The 23817-nt window shown below is 43.3% G+C and overlaps 1 protein-coding gene across 1 annotated transcript in view; it reads right to left on the bottom strand.

The window, feature by feature from the left end:
- Nucleotides 1-23817, bottom strand: part of csmd2 (CUB and Sushi multiple domains 2) — a 2056060-nt gene that overhangs the window by 55730 nt on the left and 1976513 nt on the right. The window contains exons 60-63 of the mRNA XM_068011193.1: nucleotides 16759-16932; nucleotides 10602-10775; nucleotides 6669-6742; nucleotides 924-1035 (exon numbers count right to left, since the gene is read on the bottom strand). Coding sequence (XP_067867294.1) covers nucleotides 924-1035; nucleotides 6669-6742; nucleotides 10602-10775; nucleotides 16759-16932 — 534 coding nt within the window. The remainder of the gene's footprint in view (nucleotides 1-923; nucleotides 1036-6668; nucleotides 6743-10601; nucleotides 10776-16758; nucleotides 16933-23817) is intronic.

Here is a 23817-nt window from a genome sequence, read left to right as displayed (position 1 = left end):
GTTGCAATTACAAATTTGTTCTGTGATAAATTTAAGGAATTGCCTATGGCCGGAATTATACGACACTCCAGTGAGCCGGATGGTGGTGGGGGGTGGGGGGGGGGGGCTGCGGGTGGCGTAATATTGAGCGGGACGCTCTGGGAGGCCTTCCCGGCCCCCTCCCGCCTCCACCCCACTTTACAAGGGCCGCTTATTGGCCACTTAAGGGTCTCCGCCCATCTCCACGGATATTTTACCTGTGGCATGCGGGTGTCCGATAAACGTGAAAGGCCGTCCGGTGATACTGGCGGCCTCTCAGCGCACCGGGAGGGGGGCCCTGACAATCGGGCACAGGGTACCCGATTGAGGGCCGCCCCCGTTACCCCAACCAACCCCAGGACCCGAGACGCCCTCCCACCTTCCCCCCAAACAATCATCCTTGCCTCACTGGGCGGTGACCAATTAGCCCGCCGAGGCAACCCTTACCTACCTTCAGTCCTGGCTCCATGTCCTCACTGTAGTCCCAGCAGTGGCCACCACTCCCGGTGGCTTGGCTGGCACTAAGAGTTGCCGGCCCGATGACTGGCCGGCAGCTCAATGAGGCGAGACGTCCTCCTTCAAGCAGGTGGAAGTCCCGCCTTTGAACAGTTAAAGCCCGGGGACCCATAAAATGCACGTTGGATCCCTGGGCTGGGCAGATGCAGGTTTGCCACCGACTTTTACATTGGTGGCCAGCTCCCCGTCTGCTCAGCGTAAAATCCAGCCCTATGTTTTGACACACTGCAGCACTGCCTGATGGCACTCTGCATCAACAAGCAGTATGCTTGAGCTAATTTGTTTTTCATTTCCTGGTAGTAAATTGTTAGTTCATGAGAGCGTGAACTAACTCACAACAAATTACTTTGAATGCTGAAGTTTAACGAAGACACAAAAAAAAGACTTACGAATACATTCTGGCTGAGTTCCACTCCAGGTAAGATTGGCAACGCATGTGCGTGTTGTTGATCCAAGAAGAAGATAACCTTTCTGGCACTTGAAGCCCACTGTACTTCCAACCTGTCTCAGTGTGAACAAATTTATGTTAATAAAGCAGATGATGAATGGATGTTTAAAAAAATCCATCCAATTTAGAAATGTACATTTTTCATAATATGACTGAACATAGTGGGTCCTTATTAATACAATCTCAATGAGCTCCTTATAGGAGATTAAAACTCAGAAGACATGAATTCTTTCACTGGTTCTTGTGCCCAGGACCAGAGAAAAAAATTTGTTATAGTGAATGGTTTCTAATGGTGAGGCTCCATTGTATCATAAATTTTAAATTCTTGCTTGCAATTAAACTGATCTTAAAGGGGATCAGCACTGTTGGGAAGTTATCAGTATTTCTTTCTGTACCTGGTTCACTTTCATTTGGCATAATCACAATGAAACTGGTGCCAAGATCAAACCCCGTGAAAACACAAGCAAGTTCCCTTCATAAGGGTCACCTGCGCAGAAAGTCTTCCATCTCTGGTGACCATCTATTGACAATCCCCACAGTGCTTTAAATGCGCTGCTTTTGTTCAGGTCTAATAACCATCTGTTTGGAGTACAGCACACAGCAAAATCACTTTTGCTCGCCTTTTAACAAAGGCTGTTGTTTGTTGACAACACAACCACTAGGTGGCGCAGTACCGGCACATGCGCAAATGCAGCCTCATCCACTGAAACGTCATGGCCTGCAATGTCTCAGGCAGCTGCCAGTCATAAAGATGGCGCTGCTCAATTTGTTACAGAAAACAAATTAAACCCAAATCCCCTCAATGGCTGCAATCGCCGCCTGCAACCCACCCCCAGCAGTACCCCACTCCCTCCTGCCATCGCACTTCTCTTCGTCACTCCCTCCCATGCCCGTGTGCTTGCCATTTGCTCCCCACCTCGCCGCTTCCCTTCTCAGCTGCTCGCTCCCGCCTTGCCGCTTTGGCAGCTCATTCCCTGCCATCCCCCACCCCAGCTGCTTCTTCGAGCGGTGCGGAGGGGAGGTATCAGCCAAGGGGTGGGGGTGGGGGGGGGAAAGACGGCGAGGCCTGGAGCGAATGGCCGGGGGAAGTGAGGAAGTGGGGAGCGAGCAGCCGAGGTGGGGTGGGTAAGCAGCGAGGGTGGGAGTGAGCGGCTGAGGAGGGAAGCAGCGAGGCCTGGAGCTGAGCGAAGAGCTGAGGGAAGGCAGCGGCGAGGCAAGGGAACGGAGTACTGTTCAGGAGAATGGAGGCAGCGATCGTGGCTATTGAGGGGTGAGAGGTCAGCACGTGCATGAGCGCATTCATTATGGCAAACTGGCAAATGTTCACACGCACTGATGACATCAGCTATTGCTCTGCGCATGCTCTGCATTGTCAGGAGTCTCTGTGTTTAGCAGAACACATGAGCCTCTATGTGTTTGTGTAGAACAAAAATAAAATTCATTTTCAGTTAGTGATGTGATTGACAGACATGACTTGAAGCCATGCGATGTCATTAACATTTTGTCTGTGTTAAAAACGGTGCACCAGCATACTTACTCTATTATCATACAATTAATGTAAAAGAATGTCTAAAAATACTGCACACAAGGTAGAGGTGGACACCAAACAGGAGGCGGAGAAATCTTGACTGGATGAGGGAAGAGATTAAAAGCAAAGTTCATAGGTCGGTATTTAGGAGGTATTTAAAATTAGGGAGGAGATAGTGATGCAAAAAGGTTTGGTGAAAGATTTCAGCTGGCAAGGCCATGGTGATTGAATTATTTGCTTCCAGTGGCAGAGAGAAGGGGCCAGGGAACAAACAGCGATCTAAATGAGAGGAAAGCAGGGTGTCGGAGGTAGGAATGCAGAAGATTGCTCAGATAGAGTGCAGTAAGGTCATGAAGGGATTTAAAGTGGAAGGCAGTACAGGGAACTAGTGGAACCTACCAAGTATTCATCAGGTCTGGGGGTTGGGGGTGGGGCTGGGGGTTAGGGTTAGAGCCTGTGCAGGGCTTTGCATGGGACAGAATATTCTGAATGTGGAAGAATGCAATCTGCGATGGGAGAACAGACATGGGGTAAAAAGCCCAGTTCAGAGCTCAACAGGACATGGTGTTTGGTGGAATTGGAGCCAGACATACAGAAGTGAAGATGTGTGCAGGTGATGGAGGTTGGACATATTGTTGCAGGTGGTGGTACTTGAGAGTTTGAGAGGCCATTTATAAAGGAGTTAGAACAGATATTTTAAAGAGGCAGAAGAGAATAGAGGGTGGCAATATATAAGAGAAAAGGAATGAGGAACTGATTGGAAATTATCCTGTTTGTCAGAAATACTCTGTGTGATGATGAGAATCTGTGGGCCAAACAAGCAGGGCAGGGCCAGCTAAAGTGCAGGATAAGATCACCAAAGATTAGATGTCATTCAGTGTAAAAATGGAGTGACAGAAGGAAATAGCTTTTGGAAAAGTATGCAACAAGATATCTGTGGAGGGGGTGCAGTAAACAATATGAATATTAAAGGAGGGCAGAAGGGTGTTTTGATTTGGAGTAAATGGCAGATGAGTATGGAAATATGACCAGATGAGCTAAGTACCAAACTGCATCCATGGGATTAAGGTAGGGTTAAGGTATGATTTATAGCTGGTGAGGTGGTCTCTGTAAGAATCACCATCAGTGAATAAAATGTGCCTTAGGCTTAGCATGCCAATGCACTCTTCCAAGAGCCTATTTGCAAGAAGAGCAATGGCCCGATGTTGTGGTTGGCAGTGAAAGAATGGTGCTTGCCATCCACTACACTGACAGCTTCCTACAGTTTTTGCAGATTTTTGAGCAGAGATTTGTTCTCATCAGGCATCTGATCCAGCACAGCGCCTTCTACAGGCAATCTGTGGGATGTGTGAGCAGCATGGCCCTTCAACCAATACTCACCAAGCCACGGAGAGTCTAAACCAAGAAGTATAAAGCAAGAATTATAAATTAGATTTAAATCATCTTCAGAAAGTGAAATAAAGAGAGGGAAAGGAAGAGAGGATTAAGAGAGCAAGATAAAAGAGACACAGAAAAAGTTAAAAAAAAATCTAAAAAAAATCTTCAACACTAATTAAATTCTGAAGGAATGAGACTCCATAGTTGCAAAATTAATTTTTCAGTGCCAGAGAGGTTGTTTGGCAAGAATTATGACTTATCACACCACTAAAAATTCACTTATACCTGAATGCATCAGCTCTAACCTTTTCTGGCATGTTTACTGGCTAACTTGTGGGTAAGTACCACAACAAAGCACCAAGCAGGGAAGTGAGTCAGAAACGAAGATAGTGACAGGAAAGGAGCTCTTCAAGAGTGTAATGACAGATAGCATATGGGATAAGGCAATCCCGCACAATACTCAAAACATTGCTACCAAATGAAGGTTGTTGTTTTACCATAGTATTTTGGTTACAATTGGATGATATACTTATTAAATAATCACAGAATGGTTAAAGCACGGAAGGAAGCCTTTCGGCCCATTAAGCCCATGGCGGCTCTCCGCATTAGTGATTTAGCTAGTCTCACTCCCCAGTCCTATCCCCATACACCTGCAATTTCTTTCCCTTCATGTGCTTAGCCCACTCCCATTTGAAAGCCATGATTGAATCTGCCTCCTTCACCATTTCAGGCAGTGCATTCCAGCTCGTAATCACTTGCTGCGTAAAATGTTTTTCCTCATGCTGCCTTTGATTCTTTTGCAAATCACTTTAAATCGGTGTCCTTTGGTTCTCTACCCTTCCGCCAATGGGAATAGTTTCTCTCTATCTACTCTGTCTAGACCCGTCTTGATTTTGGAAACCTCTATCAAATCTATTCACAACTTTTTTTTCTCCAAGGGGAAGAGCCCCAGCTTCTCCAAACAATACATGTAACTGAAGCCCTTCATCCCTGGAAGCATTCTTGTAAATCTGTTCTGCACCCTCTTTAAAGCCTGCACATCCTTCCAGTGCCCAGAATTGGACACAATACACCTGTCGAAACTAAGACAGTGTTTTGTAAAGGTGCATCATAACTTCCTTGATTTTATACTCTATGCTTCTAGTTATAAAGCCCAGGGTCTCATATGACTTTTTAATAGATGATAATCAATCTACCTCCATCCTCATTACGTTCAGTACGGTTGTATGGTGATTATGTTACTGGAATACTAATTCAGAGGCCTGGAATAATAATCCAGAAAATGAGAGTTCAAACACCACAGTTTGAGTATTTGAATTCAGTTAAAACAATCTGGTAGTAAAAAGCTGGCAGTGACTATAAAACTGTTGGATTATCGTTCACCCATGTCATTTAGGGAAGAAAACCTGCCGTCTTTGCCTGATCTGGCCTATGTGTGTGTCCAGTCCCAATTCAAACTGATCAACTCTTAACTGCCTTCTGGAGTGACCTAGCAGGCCCCTCAGTTATATGAAGGAAACAAAGGATAACAGCTTCACCACATGCATTGCAGTGGCTCAAGAAGGTTGCCCACTATCATCTTCTCAAGGACAATCAGGGATGACCAGCCTTGTAAACGATGCTCACATCCAGAGAAAGGATAAGTTAAAAAAAGTCACCGTAGAGTACCAGATAGTGAAATAAAAACTGAAAATGCCAGAAATTCACAGCAGCTTGGTCAGCAACTGAAAGGCAAAGGTAATTGAATGCTTCAGCTGTGAAATATTCTCCTTTATTAAACATCTTGTTATTAAACACCCCATCAGCCACCTTCAACATTCAGGGGAAAAACTCATTCTCTTAGCGCTTCTTCAAGTGGCATCAGGCAGATGATGTCAATTTCCCAGAGGGCAGACAGCACTACGGGCTGCTACTTGCATGAGCTGCACAGCGTTCTTCTATGATATCAATGAGGAAAGTTGTGCGGGCTATGCAGGTAGCACCTGCAATTGTTGTCTGCCCCCAGGGAGTTATCTTAAGTCTGCGTAGCACCGTTGGAAGTGGTGCTACGTGAACAAATATTTCCTCTTCACTCCCTCCACCACTAGTGCACTACTTCTTCAACAGCACCTCACAAGCCTGTGGACTTTACCGCCTAGAACAGCAAGGGCAGCAGGCATGTGGAAACACCACCAACTGCAAGTTGCCCTCCGAGTCACTCACCATCCTGCCTTGGAAATTTATTGTCGTTCCTTCACTGTCACTGGGTCAAAAACCTGGAACTCCATACCTAACAGCACTGTGGGTTTATCTACACCACAAGGAGTACAGCAGTTCAAGGCAGCTCGCCGTCACCTTCTCAAGGGTATAACTAAGGATGGGCAATAAATGCTAGCCTTGCCAGCAATGAATAAAAAAAAACCTTGGGATATTTAATATGCTAAAGATGATATATCAATATATGCTGTTCTAAATGGTCACAGCCAAAGTACTACCTTATCCTTTTAACCCTTCCGCAGAAGTTGGTACCACAATTTTAACACGATAATCCAGGCAATGTTTGGTTGCGAAGTTGAGTCACTCACTGAATAAAACTTTTGCATAGAAACATTTTCCATCATTTACCTATACAGATTGGCTGGGTTCCATTCCAGATACCATCAGATTCTATTTCTATACTGGCCATATTTGTCTATCTTTACACTTCATTACAAACCATGGCACTGTTAGTGAGATCAGCCACCTATGTTTGAACTGGTAAATGCTATTTATTTGGTGCAATTGTATCAGTGTACCACTCACCTGGTAACCTTGGGAATTGTTCTGAATTCCAAAAATGGGCACACCTGGGTCAACACAAGTGGTGTGTATTGAATCTTAAGAGAAACAAATATGAAATTAATGAGCCATCCAATTTTAGCACAAAAATTTGAAAAATAAAGGTAAGAATAAAGCACAACAAATTTTCATTATTATGCTGCAACCTGGTAAATTTAGATTTTGCAGGGAAACTGTAAAGTACTGCAACTTAAAAGTCTAAGGGGACTGGAGGTCCAAGGCACTGCTGTACCAATGAGTATAATTCCCCATGTGGAAAAATCATAGTCTCAGCAGATCTATCAGAGAAAGGTATCCAGCAAAAATAAAGAACTTCCACAATAGGGAGGGAGGGAAACTTGAAGAAACAGACCATGCAATTCCTTTGCGTCATTCCTGTTTACTGATTCTGTAGTGAGCAGCACCGCTTCAGAGGAGGTGCGGCAAACGCAAAAGACAATCTTAAGAGGGAGGTCACCTCATGGCTCTCTCATAGCCACTCAGCATTTGGAGGTGTTGGCATAGTGGTTATGACACTAGAATAATAATCCAGATGCCTAGGTTAATGCTCAGGGGACATGGGTTTGCATACCACCATGGCAGATGGTGAAATTTGAATTCAATTAATAAATCTGGAATTAAAAACTAGTCTAATGGTGACCATGAAACTATTTTGTTGTAAAAACCCATCTGGTTCACTTAAGTCCTTTAGGAACAGCAATGTGATTGACTCTTAAATGCCCTCTGAAATGGCCTTGCAAGCCACTCAGTTGTATGAAACCGCCACAAAGACAAAGAAAAGGAATGAAACCGGACAGATCACCCGGCATCGACCTAGGCACTGGAAACGACAATAGTAAACATAGCCCTGTCAATCCTGCAAAGTTCTCCTTACTAACAGCTGGGGGCTTGTGCCAAAGTTGTGCCACAGACTAGTCAAGCAACAGCCTGACATGTCAGACTCACCGAAACATACTTTACAGACAATGTCCCTGACACCACCATCACCACCCCTGGGTATGTCCTGTCCCACCGGCAGGACAGACCTACTAGAGGTGGCAGCACAGTGGTCTACAGCCAGGAGGGAATTGCCATGGGAGTCCTCAACATTGACTCTAGACCCCTTGAAATCTCATGGCATCAAGTCAAACATGGGCAAGGAAACCTCGTGCTGATTGCCACCAACCGTCCTGCCTCGGCTGATGAATCAGTGCTACTCCATGTTGAACACCAACTGAAAGAAGCACTGAGGGTAGCAAGGGCACAGAATGTACTCTGGGTGGGGGACTTCAATGTCCATCACCAACAGTGGCTCGATAGCACCACTACAGGCCAAGTCCTAAAGGACATATTTGCTAGATGGGTAGGCAGCAGATGTGAGGGAACCAACGAGTGGGAAAAACCTACTTGACCTCGTTCTCACTCATCTACCTGTGTCAGATGATACATTTGTCCATGACAGTATTGGTAGGAGACAAAGTCCTGTCTTCACATTGAGAGTATCCACCATCGTGTTGTGTGGCACTACCACCGTGCTAAATGGAATAGATTTCAAACAGATCTAGAAACTCAAAACTGGGCATCCATGAGGCGCTGTGGACCATCAGCAGCAGCAGAACAGTATGCAACCACAATCTGTTACCTCATGGCCTGGCATATCCCCCACTTTACCATTACCATCAAGCCAGGGGCCAAACCTGGTTCAAAGAAGAGTGAAGGAGGCCATACCAGGAGCTACAACACAGGACTACTTGCATGCTAAACAGCGGAAGCAGCGTGTGATAGAGAGGGCTAAGCGATCCCACAACCAACGATCAGATATAAGCTCTGCAGTCAGACCACATCCAGTCATGAATGTTGGCTGACAGTTAAACAACTAACAGGAGGAGAAGGCTGCATACATATCCCCATCATCAACAATGGGGGAAGCCCAGCACATTAGTGCAAAAGACAAGGTTGAAGCACTTGCATCCATTTGTAGCCAGAAGTGCCGAGTGGATGATCCATCTTGGCCTCTTCCTGAAGTCCTCAGCATCACAGATGCCAGTCTTCAGCCAATCCAATTCACTCCACGTGATATCAAGAATTGGCTGAAGGCACCGGATTCTGCAAAGGCTATGGGCCCTGACAACATTCCGGCAATAGTACTGAAGACGTGTGCTCCAGAATTAGCTGTGCCCCTTGCCAAACTGTTCCAGTACAGATACAATTCTGGCATTTACCCGGCAATGTGGAAAATTGCCCAAGTATGTCCTGGCAAAAAAAGCAGGACAAATCCAACCCAGCCAATTACCACCCGATCAGTCTACTCTCGATCATCAGCAAAGTGATGGAAGGGGTCGTCGACAGTGCTATCAGGCGGCACGCTCAGCAATAACCTGTTCACTGACGCTAAGTTTGGGTTCCGCCAGGGCCACTCAGCTCTTGATCTTATTACAGTATTTGTCCAAACATAGACAAATGAGCTGAACTCCAGAGGTGAGGCAAGAGTGACTGCCCTTGACATCAAGGCAACATTTGACTGAGTATGGCAACAAGAAGCCCTCGCAAAACTGGAGTCAATGGGAATCAGGGAGAAAATTCTCTGCCTTTGGAGTCATACCAAGCACAAAGGAAGAAGATTATGACTGAGGGAAGCCAATCATCTCAGTCCCAGGACATCACTGCAGGAGTTCCTCAGGGTAGTGTCCCAGGCCTAACCATCTTCAGCTGCTTCACCTTGGACCTTCCCTCTATTATAAGGTCAGAAGTGGGGATGCTCGCTAATGATTACAAAATGATCATCACCAATCACGACTCCGCAGATAATGAAGCAGGACCTGGAGAACATCTAGGATTGGGCTGATAAGTGTCAAGTAATATTCGCACCACACAAGTGCCAGGCAATGACCATGTCAAACAAGAGAGAATCCAACCATCTCCCCTTGATGTTCAATAGCATTACCATTGCTGAATCGTGCACCATTAACAACCTGGAGGTTACTATTGACCAGAAACTGAATTGGACCAGTCACATAAATACTGCAGCTACAAGAGCTGGTCAGAGGCTGGGAATTCTGCAATGAGTAACTCACCTGACTCCCCAACATCTGGTCACTATCTACGTGGCACAAGTCGGGAGTGTGATGAAATATTCTCCACTTTCCTGGATAGGTGCAGCTCTAACACTCAAGAAGCTCGACACCATCCAGGACAAAGTAGTCCACTTGATAGGCACGCCACCCACCACCTTCAACATTCACTCCCTTCCCCACCAACTCACAGTGGTGCAGTGTATACCATCTACAAGATGCACTGCAGCAATTCACCAAGACTCCTTCAACAGCACCTTCCAAACTCACAACCTGTACTACCTAGAAGGACAAGGGCAGCAGATGCATGGGAACATCACCATCTGCAGTTTCCCCAAGTCACACAGCTTTCTGACTTGGAACTATATCATTGTTCCTTCACTGTTGCTGGGTCAAAATCCTGGAACTCCCTTCCTAACAGCACTCTGGGTGTACTTACAACCCAAGGACAGCAGCAGTGCAAGAAGGCAGCTCACCACCACATTCTCAAGGGCAATTAGGGATGGGCAAAAAATGCTGGCCTAGCCAGCAATGCCCACATCCCATGAATGCATAAAAAAACACCTTCTTGGTCAGGCAGTGCTGAATGGTACTAAGGGGATTACAGATGGGAGCCAAAAGGTCTTTAAAAAAAAATAAAGAAAACTTTGCATTTATATTGCACTTTTCATGACCACTGGACATCTCCAAGCACTTAAATATAACAAAATGTCATTGGTAAGCAGAATAGACAATCAGTTTCTGCTGGTACCACAATTTTAACAATATGGTTCAGGCAATGTTTGGTCTCCAAGTTGAGTACCTCATTGAATAAAACTTTTGCAGAGAAACATTTTCCATCATTTACCTATACAGGTTGGCTGGGTTCCACTCCAGATACCATCAGACTGGCAAAACCTTCGGGACGATCCCACTAATACTAATGGCAGATTACAGGTGAAGAAAACAGCAGATTTGTATGTAAACCCTCGGTCTTCTCGCCTTCCTTGAGCTGGGATTCCTGGGTCTCCGCAAAACACGGCTGAAGCAGTAGAGTGACAGGTGAAAGACAAAAATCAGTACTCAGAAAACACAATCACTTCCATATTTGATATTGTACATTGGGCCATGGTTAGGTCATGACCGGGCAAAGAAATAAATTGTTCTGCCTGTCTTAAGCATCTCATCCAAGATTAGGAAAGGGAACTGACTATCAAGGAGCCAATGATGTGAGTCTTAGAGTGCTGTGATTCTAATAAGGAACATCCACTGAAGTACAGAGTTGCAGCTTAAATTAATTCCTTTGTCAGGATCGAATAATCTGTCAAACATGTGCTTCAGTGCCTTACATGAAGACCATCCTTGGTGCACTAGACAGCGTTATGGTTGTGTTGTTTCATCACAAGATTACGTTAGAAGCAGAAGAGAACAGGCATTCAACCCATCCGAGCTCATCCATCCCAAAAATCCTCTAGTTTTCCATCACAGCAATGAAGTGGTTCTTAAATAAGTCACTGGGGATCAGTTAACTTGATGGCTAGAGTGTGATACAGAAAGACAACAACAGCACAGGTTCAATCCCCATACCGGCTGTGGTACTTCATGAAGGCTTGCCTCTTTGACCTGTGCTTGAAGAGTGGTGACCCTCAAACTATACATCATCAACTGTCTCTCTCTAATGGGGAGAGATGCCTATGGTCCTTTGGGGACTATGGGCTAAAGCAAAATAAATTAGGATTTTTGCTTTACTATGTTAATCAGCAATCCATTCGGTGAGCTCATCACTCTTTGTGTGAAGTTCCTGACAGCTGCCCAAATTTTTATTCTGCCAGTTTGAGATTGCCCCCCTCCCCACTTTGTTCTAACATTCTGGTTTAATATGAAGTATTTTTTCAGATATACCTTTTACTATTCTGTGTACCTCAATATGTCTTCAGTCCATTTCTGTTCCCTTAGTCTAGATACTTCGGCTTTTATATGTTATATTATTTCCATAAGCGAGTCTTATTTCCCTATGGTCTCAAAAGTATTCATTAGCCAAAATCTAGGCATGTTTCAGAAAACTTTCAGTAAATTTTTTTAGCTGCTGGATTTATCAGGTGTTTCCCCAGGAGATTTCTTCTGTCTTTGAGAAGTGGCATCACTGTGCAGCAGACATCAACGAGCAAATTTATTGAACTACAGTCAGCAGGTTGTAAAAAAATACAATACATATATACTTACAGTAGATATACTAATCAAATTCAGGAATGAAAACAATGAATGAACCTAATCTTTAAGCTATGCTATAATTATGTCATTAACTTTTATGTACACTCTTATTCCTTTCGTATATTTTCCAGCCGTGGGGGTTAACTGGTTTGGGCCAGAGAGACAGAGAGAGAGCGCGAGACCCCCACTTGGGTCTGCATAGGTCAGAATCCAGAAGCTTTTCCTTGCTGCTGCAGAGAAACACCAGCTTAAAACCACGGATTGGGAGGGGGCTTATCACATGACCGTCACCCAGTGATTCAAGCATGATAAGCATGGTAGTTAACAGTGCATTTCTTCTTGCTAAAAAGAACAGGCAGTTCCCTTAAACTTCCTGGGTGTTGGTTCTTGCTGGGATTAGCAGACATTTTGTCTCTACCTCACAGGTCTTGCAATGTAGGATACAGTGTTGCAAAACAGGTGGCGAACTGCTAGCAAAGTCATCTTTTATCTGTTCATTTTAAAATTTCTTTTAAAAATATAAATTCAGATCTCCAGTCAGGGGATTAAAGAAAATCATCATTCAACAAAGCATGCTGGCATGACCCCTCATCAACCCTCTCTGTTACCTCTTCAAAAAACTCCAGCAAGTTAGTTAAACATGATTTTATCTTGATAAATCCATGCTGGCTTTCCTTACTTAACCCGCATTTGCCCATGTGCCTATTCATTTTGTCCCGAATTATTGTTTATAGAGGTTTCCCCACCATTGACATCAAACTGACTGGCCTGTAGTTGCTAGGCTTATCTTTGCATCCATTTTTGACCAAGGGTATAACATTTGCAACTCTCCAGTCCTCTAACACTACCCCTGAGTCTAAAGAATTCTGGAAAATTATGGCCAGTGCTTCTGCAATTTCTACTCTCACTTCTCTCAGTACCTTGGATGCATCTCATCCGGTCCTGGTGCTTTATCAAATTTAAGTATGGACAGCCTATTTAATACCTCCTCCTTATCAATTTTAAATCCTTCTCGTGTATTAATTACCTCCTTTTTCGCCATGGCCTGGGTAGCATCTTCTTCCTTGGTAAAGACAGATGCAAGGTATTCATTTAATTCTTCAACTATTCCTCCTGCCTCCATGTGTAAATCCCTTTTTCGTCCCGAATAGCCCTTCTCCTCCTTTTACTACCTTTTTACTATCTATATGCCTATAAAGACTTTGGGATTCCCTTTTATGTTAGCTGCCAGTATCTTTCATACTCCCTCTTTGCTTCTCTTATTTGCTTTTTCATTTCCTCTCTGTACCTTCTGTATTCAGCCTGGTTCGCCATTATATTATGACGTGGGGGTGGGGACATTGGTGTGAACAGAAAAACATCCAATACTCCCATCAGAATTTCTCAGAGACCACAAAGGAGTGGAAATAGATTCCTGCCCAATTCCTCTGCCTTCCCTATTATGGAAATTCCATGTCCAAAACTGCGAGTGGGGGGAGAATTTCTAGGCCTCCATGTTCAGACAGTGAGCTGTTTTCATCCAGCAAAAGGAACACAGCACCTTTAACAGAGTGATCTGATGTAAACCATGGAATGAATCATTACTGATGAGTTGCACTCTTATTTCTAAAGTCATTTGTGGCTTTGTGCCTGCTGTTGATCTGAAATTGTTCAATTAAGTCACACGACCACAGGTGAACTCAAGGCACAAAGTTCAATTAGCATCTGAGATTTGCTCCTGAACTACACTAACATGCAGCAGTAATCAGTAAACGATACTTAACCAACAAAAATAAACTGCTGCAAGCATTCCTTATCCTTCAGGCATGTTGAATCAGGACTCCAAGGGCTGAAATTCTGCTAAGTGTTTTTTTTAAGAACGTGCCACCCATTTATATATCATTCCTATGTACACGGGCTGATGGGCATGCCCTGCCTCCAACAGCACTGTTTACTGTTTTTTTCTTCTTCCTCTAGTTGAGTCCTGCTTCAGGATTAGCAATGTTATCAATCTGTTGCATTCCCATTGAGTTAGTTCGCAGTATTTATTCCCTAACAATAATTTAGGTGCTCTGTCAGCTGGTTACATCACCATGGGGGGAAAACATATTTTCTTCAATCAGAAGTTGCTCATTGGGGAGCGGTTAGAATGGGACAATGGCCTGGGGTTTGGTGATCCATGTCTAAGAGCTCTAGCAGTTGCTCACAGAATCGTTACAAGAAGTAACACATGTCATAGCGTTAGCATTGGATTTCTGAACAGGAGTAGATCTATTGTTGCAACAAAGGAAAATGTATATGGAACCTCACAGATATCAGCTACTGATGACACACAGCAGCAGCAGCAGAATCTATGGCACCTCTGAGCTTGAGATCATTTCTTAAAAGGAAAGTAAAAACATTTCTCTTTTTGTGCAATATAAGAATGCACTTGATGGGCCGTGTGCAAAGTGAACATTTAAGGGTTTTATACTTGAAGAACAAAGCTATTGAAATTAAAAATAATTTATTCCGGTGCAGTTCCCTCAAGACAGAAGAGAGCAAAGGGAAACAGTTTAGGGTGTCGTTTCATGACCTCAGGACATCCCAAAACACTTTACAGTGAAAGTAGTACTTTTGAAGTGGAGTCACTGCTGTAATGTAGGGACGCAGCAGCAAAGTTGCACACAAGAAGCTCCCAACAAACTACAGGAATTTCACCTGATCCAAGTAATGTAAGTTGGATGTAATGCTATCTTATTCAGATATATCCCTTTGAACCTTCACTTTCTATCCAGTCGGATTTCAGTTAGGATAGAAAGGGTAAAAGTTATTTAAACATTAATCGTATGGTTTGAATTAGTCACAATTACAGATTTTTTGGTAGCAGTGAACTGAAATGTGTTGGATTAACAGTTTGGTATACAAAGCCCAAAGACCAAGGGGATGAAAATTTAGGATCCTTCCAGTGCACTCCCACGAAAAATCTGGCAGGAATATAGCAAAGGACTGGAAATTAGGCTAGAACTCAGACATGCTACCAGTTTCCATGGGGCTTTGGGTCAGGACGGAGCCTCAATCAGTCCCAAACATGGTCTCTCATGGTCAGAGGCAGATGGTCAGCATGAGGGGAGCTCCAAGGCTGAGAGTTTTGTCAGCCCTGGCCTGGGAATCTGCTGACAGGCCTATATACCAGGTGAGAGAATCAGTACCAGCCTGCTGATGGATAGGTTAAATCCACCTCGGGGTCTAAGCCTGGGATATGGCCCGAATACTTTGGAAATTTTTGAAAATGTCCTAGTTTTTTTCTAGCCCTTTCATACAGGGAGCTGAGAAGCCACAATGGTCTGTTTCCAGGAGAGATTTACATGTAATCCCACCATCACCACCTCTCCCATCTCCAGAGCTGACTGCCTCCCCCACAATTTGTATCTTCTTGATATTGATGCTATGGGCTACTGCCTGTGACACACCTATGTTTCCTAATATCATTCAACCATGCCACATTAATATTGCCTTCCCTTTCTCAGACTGAAAATTCATCTCTGCAGCAGTTTCTGGAAACCACAGATAACACAGATTTCAAGGTATTGGCTTTTCCTCTGAATTAAAACAAATAAATGATGTTAAAACCAGACCGTGTTTGCTTACAATAGGAAAAGCATCTTGTCACAATTTTTAAATGTCAGGCGTTGGTTTAATATACTGTGTAGAAACTATGAACAATGCTGGCATTTACCAGTGAATAAGTTCATATTGTATGAGACAGAGCACTCAAGTGCACAGAAATAAGATGATTCCTGAATTAAAGAACAGAAAAGCTGATTCCCAGGAAAGAAACGGTAATGGAAAAATTGGATCAAAGACGACAGAAAAACATAAAACAATGGACCAATTTCCTCTGCAAACCTCTCAGAGGCATTTTCATGGTTAAATGGAATTCAGTAGCACTACCAGCTAAGATTGTTACCAAGCTATGCATGTAGAAAATTGATTGCAGTGCCAACCCAGTTCTTAATAGCACTGGTTCACAGCAAAAGGTTATCCACAGTTTTGTATAAACCAGGATGAAATGAATTTGAAGTTTTATTCAGGAAAACCACAAAGAAGTGGAAATGTTGTCATGCTGCTGTAGGGGTTGCTCTTCTGAGGTTATAATTAAGGCAAAATATGCGGTTGGTGTAAAGCAAACTTTTCTTTCCATCTAACCCATGTAGCACGTGGCTGAGTAATAATAATATTGTCTGAGTCACAAGGTCCTGGGCTATGGTATATAATCAAGTTTGACACTTCAGCCTAGTACTGAGGAGGCCTCTGCTGATCTATTGGATGTGTCATCTTTTGGATGAGGTCTTAAACCGAGGCCCTGCCTGTCAGCTCAATATCCCATGGCACTGTTCAAAAAAGAGCAGGAGAATTCTCCTGGCCAATACTTATCCCTCAATCATCATCTAAACAACTTTCTGGTCATTTAACTCATTGTTGTTTGTGGAATCTTGCTGTGTGCAAATTGGCGGCAATGCTTCCTACATTGCACCAGTGACTACACTTTAAAAGTATGTCATTAGCTGTAAAGAGCTTTGGGACCTCCTGAGATTGTGAAAGGCACAATATAAAGTCAAGTTCTTTCTTTCTGTACCTGACCCATGTGTGAGTGAAGCTGGTGCCAGGTACCAAAAGTAATTTCTTCTTGGTACTGGAATATCTCATATTGTTTAGTATGAAAGTTCACTAAAATTAATTCCATTTATAATAGATGTAACATTTTCTTTACCAGATTCTGTCATATATTTACAGTGTTATTTTACATTAGTTGAAGCTGTTTGATATTGCTTTGTGTGCATGGATATACTTACGAAAGCACTGTGGGATCTCCCCACTCCAGGTCCCATTCCCCTCGCAGGTCAGCACAGCAGGTAATGAGAGCTGGTATCCCTCAGTACAGGTGTAGCTGATGCTGGCTCCCCAGCTAAAGTCTGTTCCCATGACAATTCCATTGATGATTCTCGGAGGAGGTTGGCATGTGATCGCTGCAAAACAGCAGTGCTCATGAGAAACTCCAACTGCTTCAGTAACATAACATTTGCACTCCGAATCATTCAACCATCAGCAATGCAACATCATTTAACGTGACTGTTTAATGCAGTAGTGGGGAGCACTGCCTTACAGGTGGTGCTGTCCATTAGATGAGTCTTCACCCAGCGCCGAAGAGGAAAATCATACCCTTAAAACATAATTTACGAGAGAATTAAACAAGTATTTGAAAATAAAATATATCGTGGGATATTAGAAAAGGGCGGAAAAAATGGGATTAGAGTAAATAGCTCCAGCTGAGAAGTTAGCATCAGCGTAATAACCTTCTTCAATGTTAGAATTCCTATCATTCATTGCTTCAAATTAAGATCTCTCAATCCTGGAATCATTCACTTGTCTCTCAATCCTCTTCAATGTATCAATTTCCTTTTGAAGACAAATTGTCCTAAATTACACATAATCAAGTGTGGATTTACCAGTGATTTACACAACATTAGCTAACTTGACGTATTGTCATCTGCCTTTGAGAGCCATCATTCGCCTTGTTCAGAACACATTAACTGGATGCTTGCAATGAAGATCACCAGTCACACCTGAACCATTTTGCTTTTTGAATTTTGCTCAACAAAATACATTAAAATGCACCTCTCCTTTCTTAAATTATCTGCTTAATTGGTTCAGATCCTCCTGAATATTCTCAGTTTGGGTTCCACCAGGGCCACACAGCTCCAGACCTCATGACAGCCTTGGTTCAAACATGGGCAAAATAGCTGAATTCCAGAGGTGAGGTGAGAGTGTGTGCCCTTGATATCAAGGCAGCATTTGACTGAGTGTGGAATCAGGAAGCCCTAGCAAAATTGAAGTCAGTGGGAATCAGGGGAAAACTCTCCAGTAGTTGCAGTCATACATAACGCAAAGGGAGATGGTTCTGGTTGTTGTAGACCAATCATCTCAGCCCTAGGACATCACTTCATGCATCCCTCAGGGTAGTGTCCTTGAGTCAGCCATCTTCAGCTGCTTCATTAATGACCTTCCCTCCAACATAAGGTCAGAAGTGGCGATGTTTGCTGATGATTGCACAGTAGTTAGTACCATTTGCAACTCCTTAGATACTGAAGCAGTCCGTGCCTGCATGCAGCAAGACCTGGACAACTTTCAGCCTTTGGGCTGATAAGTGGCAGGTAACAGTCGGGCCACACAACTGCCAGGCAATGACCATCTCCAACAAGAGAGGACCTAACCATCTCCTCTTGATATTCAACAGCATTACCATTGCTGAAACCCTCACCATCAACATCCTGGGGGTTACTATTGACCAGAAACTGAACTGGACCAGTCATATAAATACTGTGGCTACAAGGGCAGGTCAGAGGCTGAGAATTCTGTGGCGAGTAACTCACCTCCTGACTCCCCAAAGCCTGTTCACCATCTACAAGGCACAAGCCAGGAGTGTGATGGAATACTCTCCACTTGCCAGGATGGGTGCTCCAACAACATTCAAGATGCTTGATACCATCCAAGACAAAGCAGCTCGCTTGATCAGCATCCCATCCACCACCTTGAACATACATTCCCTCCACCACTGCTGCAAATTGACAGCAGAGTGATGTTACTAGAGTTTCCATAATTTTAGTTAAAACTTGGAATCTATATTTTAAAAACTGAAGAAGCTGAACTTTGGTGTTTTTTTTTAAAAGGAGGTTCAACAAAAGGTTGACCAGTAAGCAAGTTTTTACTAGAAAGCATGTGATTTCAAGTAAACATAGTAGGGATTTTGACTTCAGAGCTATTTTGTGTTGTGACAAGGCAGAATTTATGATTATCATGGGACTTGCCTGGGGGAGAAAAGCACAGTTTCACTTTGAACTGTTAAAAACCAGCTGGGCTTTTGACGAAAAGAAGCAATAGGAATTTGCTTATGGACCTGCCAGGAGTTCAGAAAAACACCCAGACAACTGTTACCTCTCTCTGAAAAATCCCTGCTCTTGAAAAGAAAAAGCCTATATGAGGTCGTACTTCAGATAGCCTCCTGCATTTTGAAGAAATCCTGAACATTTGCACAAACCTTGCATCTTCAAATGAACTTTGCATCGGATGTGTGAGTACTGAAACTGCTGTTGCTGCACAACTGCTGTGAGACCTATGTGAAGCCTTCTGCCGTTGAATTTCTTTGAACGCCTACCCAAAAAGATTGTTCATCAACCTCGCCTGGAAAGATTCCTGGCGGCAGCCAACTATTCGACTTTGGGACACCTTGCCAAAACAAAGGACTTCCTTCCAGATCTTTGTAGTCTAAGTTTTTTTTATTCCTTCTATTCCTTTGTAACAGCTGTAAACAAAAATTTCTATTTTTCCCAGTTAACCGGTTGTTGGATATATGTGTGTGCGTGTGAGGATAATAAAATACGGGGCTTTAATATTTCAATTCGCATATATATTTACTTCATTATTGGTTAAGACTTGATTTATAATAAACAGATAATTTTGTTGTTTATTAAAGAAACTTGGTTGGCGTGCTTTTTTCTGGGGACAAATAGAATATCTAATCGACTGTTTCAGTAAGTGGGAAAATTTATTGATATGTTGTGACCTGTGGAGAAGTGGGACTGAATTCACCATGCACTCCTCCCACCTCGGTCATAAGAGTGTACCATCTACAAGATGCACTGCAGCAACTTGCCAAGGCTCCTTCGACAAACTCGCAACCTTTACCACATAGAAGGACAAGGGCAGCAGATGCATGGGAACACCACAACCTGCAAGTTCCCTCCAAGTCACTCACCATCCTGACTTAGAACTATACCGCTGTTCATTCACTATCAAAAGTCAAAAACCAGGAGTTCCCTTCCTAATAGCACCGTGGGTGTACCTGCACCACATGGACTGGTGTGATTCAAGAAGGCAGTTCACCACCCCCTTTCTCAAGGGCATTTAGGGATGGACAATAAATGCCTGCCTTGTCAGCGCCGCTCAAATCCCAAGAACGAATAATAAAAAATAAAATCACCCCTTAATATTATTACTTGGTCACTCAGCATTGGTCTCAGTGGCAAATTTTCTAATATTTCTATTAATATTTCATTGGAAATGGTATGGGGACCACGAACAGATCCCTGCAGAAATTTACCAGCCAATACAAGGTGGAAAACTCTCTTGATCCCTCTCCACAAATAATCAGAAGATAAGGAAAATTTACATCTGGAAATACCAAAGCATTCACTGAACAGAGGCACCTGTACAGTTTATTTCTGGTAAAACAGCTTCATGAATGCAACAAATGGGCAAAAGGCTCTGCAAGGAGCACAACAGATGCTGATCATAAAACTGCCAATGGCAAAATTATTTAATGCAGCATCTGTTGATGAAATGAATACATTAAAATGCAAATTTCATTTGTCTGCAGCACAGACTCCATGATAATTAAAAAATAAAAAATATTTTAATGCAATTTTGAAAGCCATCCCTAGTTATGAATTGCTTGGTCCTGTTTGTTGGCTGATTCCATTCCTAGAACAAAAACAATGATCAAACAATAGACATAAAACCCCTGATCCCATTTCATGGTGGTATTCTTCAACAACTTGCATTTATATAGTGCTTTTAACATAACAAAAATGCAAGACACTTCACAGCAGCATTATCAAACAAAATGTGACATTAAGCCACACAAAGAGATATTAGGGCAGATGGCCAAAAGCTGGGTGAAAGAGGAAAGTTTTAAGAGGCACTTTGGACAGAAAGATAGCAAGGCAGAAAGGCTTAGGGAAGGAATTCCAAAGATTATGGCCGAGGCAGCTGAAGGCACCATTGGTTGAGTAATTAAAATCGGGCACGCGAAAGAGGCCAGAAGTGGAGGAGTGCAGAGACTGTTGAGGGTTGTAGAGTTAGATGAGGTTACAGAGATAGGGAGGGGTGAGGCCATGGAGGGATTTGAAAACAAGGATGAGAATTTTTGAATTGGGTGTTGTCTGACTGGGCGCCAATGTAGGTCGGTGAGCACTGGGGTGATGGGCCTTGGTGCAAGTTAGGACATGCCCAGCAGAGTTTGGATGAACTCAAGTTTGTGTAGGGTTAAGATAGGATGCCAGCCAAAAGATCATTGGAATAGTCAATTCTAGAGTAACACAGGCATGCATGAGGTTTTCAACCGCAGAACAGCTGAGGAAGGGAAGGAGCTGGGCGATGTTACTGAGGTGGAAATAGGCAGTCGGTGCTGGAGACGATAGGTGGTCAGAAACTCATTGTAATGTCAAATACAACAGCAAGGTTACAAATAGTCTGGTTGAGTGTCACATAGTTGCCAAGGAGAGGGATCAAATTGGTAGCTAAGGAACGGTGGCACTCTTCACTCCCTTCTCCCCAGTTCATAGTAGCACTCCTCTGCTCCTCTCTCCCACCTTCTCCCATGTGTGCTTTTCTGCTCGTACAGTTTAGCACTCTCCTTCCCCCTCAGGCAGTGCATTCCAGATCCTAACCACTGCGTAAAAAAGTTTTTCCTCATGTTTCTGTTGTTTCTTTTGTCAATCACCTTAAATCAGTATCCTCTGTTTTTGGATCCTTCTGCCAATGGGAACATTTTATCTCTATCTGCTCTGTCCAGACCCCTCATATATTTGAACACTTCCATCAAATCTCCTTTTAATCTTCTCTTCTCCAAGGAAACACCCAGCTTCTCCAACCTATCCACATAACTGAAGTTTCTAATCCCTGGAACTATTCTCGTGAATCTTTTCTGTACCTTCCCTAATCCTTCCTAAAGTGTGGTGTCCAGATCTGGACACAATATTCTAGCTGAGGCCAAACCAGTGTTTAATACAGGTTTATCATAACTTCCTTGTTTTTGTATTCTATGCCCCAATTTATAAAGCTCTCAATCCCATATGGTTTAATAGCCGCTTTATCAATCTGCCCTGCCACCTTCAATGATTTGTGCAATATGCCCCCAGATCCCTCTGCTCCTGCACCTTCTTTAGAATTGCACCCTTTAATTTATATTGCCTCTCCTTGTTCTTCCTACCAAAATGAATCATTTCACACTTCTCTGCATTAAATTTTATCTGCCACATGTCTGCCCATTCCACCATCCTATGTCTTCTTGAAGTTTCTCACTATTCTCCTCACAGTTCACAATATATCCAATTATTGTGTCATCCTCAAAGTCTAGGTCATTAATATAGATCAAAAAAAGCAGTGATTCAAACACTGAACCCTGGGGAACCCCCACTATATACCTTCCTCCAGTCTGAAAAACAACCATTCACAACTACTGTCTGTTTCCAGTCACTCGGCCAATTTCGTATCCATGCTGCTACTGTTTCTTTAATTCCACTGGCTCTAACTTTGCTGACAAGCCTGTTTTGTGGCAATTTTTCGAATGCCTTTTGGAATTCCATGTACATCACATCATCTGCATGACTTTGATCAACCCTCTCTGTTACTGCATCAAAAAACTCAAGGAAGTTAGTTAAACATGATTTGTCCTTAACAAGTTTCTGCTGGCTTTCCTTAATGAATCCACATTTGTCCAAGTGACTGTTAATGTTGTGCCGAATTATTGTTTCTAAAAGCTTTCCCACCACTAAGGTTAAACTGACTGGCCTGCAGCTGCTGGGCTTATCCTAACACCCTTTTTTGAATAAGGGTGTTGTGGTACACCTTTAAGAAGGTGTGGTTATGTTTTCGATGTACAACAGTGTAAGGGAAATGATGTAATATACTATGCAACTTCGACTCTGTGTCTATAGATAATAGTTGTCCAGACCAGACCTATGTAAGATCACTCCTGCTTGTACATGTGCAGTACAGTCATCAATAAAGAACCTAAGTTATATGTTAACCGATCCCTGATGTGTGGTTGGTACTTGTGTATAGTCAACACTAAAGCAAGGAGGAGAAAACACAATGGCCTGAATTTTATTAGTGTGCCGCGCTCCGCGGCGGTGCGCTTTCAACTTGGCAGCCTTCTGACATGGAAGTGCCGCTGAGGAGCCCCCGCAATATTACGCGTGGGGGCTCATTTAAATGGAGGGGGCGGAGCATCCCCCGGATGACGTAGCGGGGCGGCCGTCGTGTCCCCAGAAATGGCGTCCATGCCAATGCACAAGCGCGGCGCCATTTTTAAGCTCTTAGGAGAAATTTTAATTTTTAAAGTGATAGTGTAAAGCATTATTTATCCAAAATTAAATAAATAATGGAGGCCCATTCCCATCCCCAATGTTTTTTTACGGGACATAAGCATAAAAAGTTTATTACCAACACGCACTTGTCCCCGCAACCTCTAAACAGTTGCCCTTCAACAAGGTAAAGGAATACACGATTAATGAGAAAATACTGAGAAGTGTACAGGAAGTGAGGGACCTTGGAGTGAATGTCCACAGATCCCTAAAGGTAGCAGGACAGGACAATAAGGTGGCGAAGAAGGCATATGGAATCCTTTCCTTTATTAGCCGAGGTATAGAATATAAGAGCACAGAGGTTATGCTGGAACTGAATAACACATTGGTTAGGCCACAACTTAAGTATTGTGTGCAGTTCTGGTCACCTCATTACAGAAAGGATGCAAGTGCACTGAAGAGGATACAGAGGAGATTTATGAGGATGTTGCCAGGACTGGAAAAATGCAGCTATGAGGAAAGACTGAATAGGCTGGCATTGTTGTCCTTGAAGCAGAGAAGGCTGAGGGGAGATCTGATTGAAATGTACAACATTTTGAGGGGCCTGGATAGAGTGGAGAGGTCAGTGACACAGAGTTAAAGTGAATGGTAGAAAAATTAGAGTGGAGATGAGGAAAAACTTTTTCACCCAGAAGGTGGCAGGGGTCTGGAACTCACTGCCTGAAAGGGTAGTAAAGGCAGAAACCCTCAAATCATTCAAAAAGAGTC

This window comes from Heterodontus francisci, chromosome 31, assembly GCF_036365525.1.
Source record: "Heterodontus francisci isolate sHetFra1 chromosome 31, sHetFra1.hap1, whole genome shotgun sequence".
Taxonomy (NCBI): Eukaryota; Metazoa; Chordata; class Chondrichthyes; order Heterodontiformes; family Heterodontidae; genus Heterodontus; species Heterodontus francisci.
The sequence above is the reverse complement of the archived record's forward strand: the minus strand, read 5'-3'. Positions and strand labels throughout refer to the sequence as shown.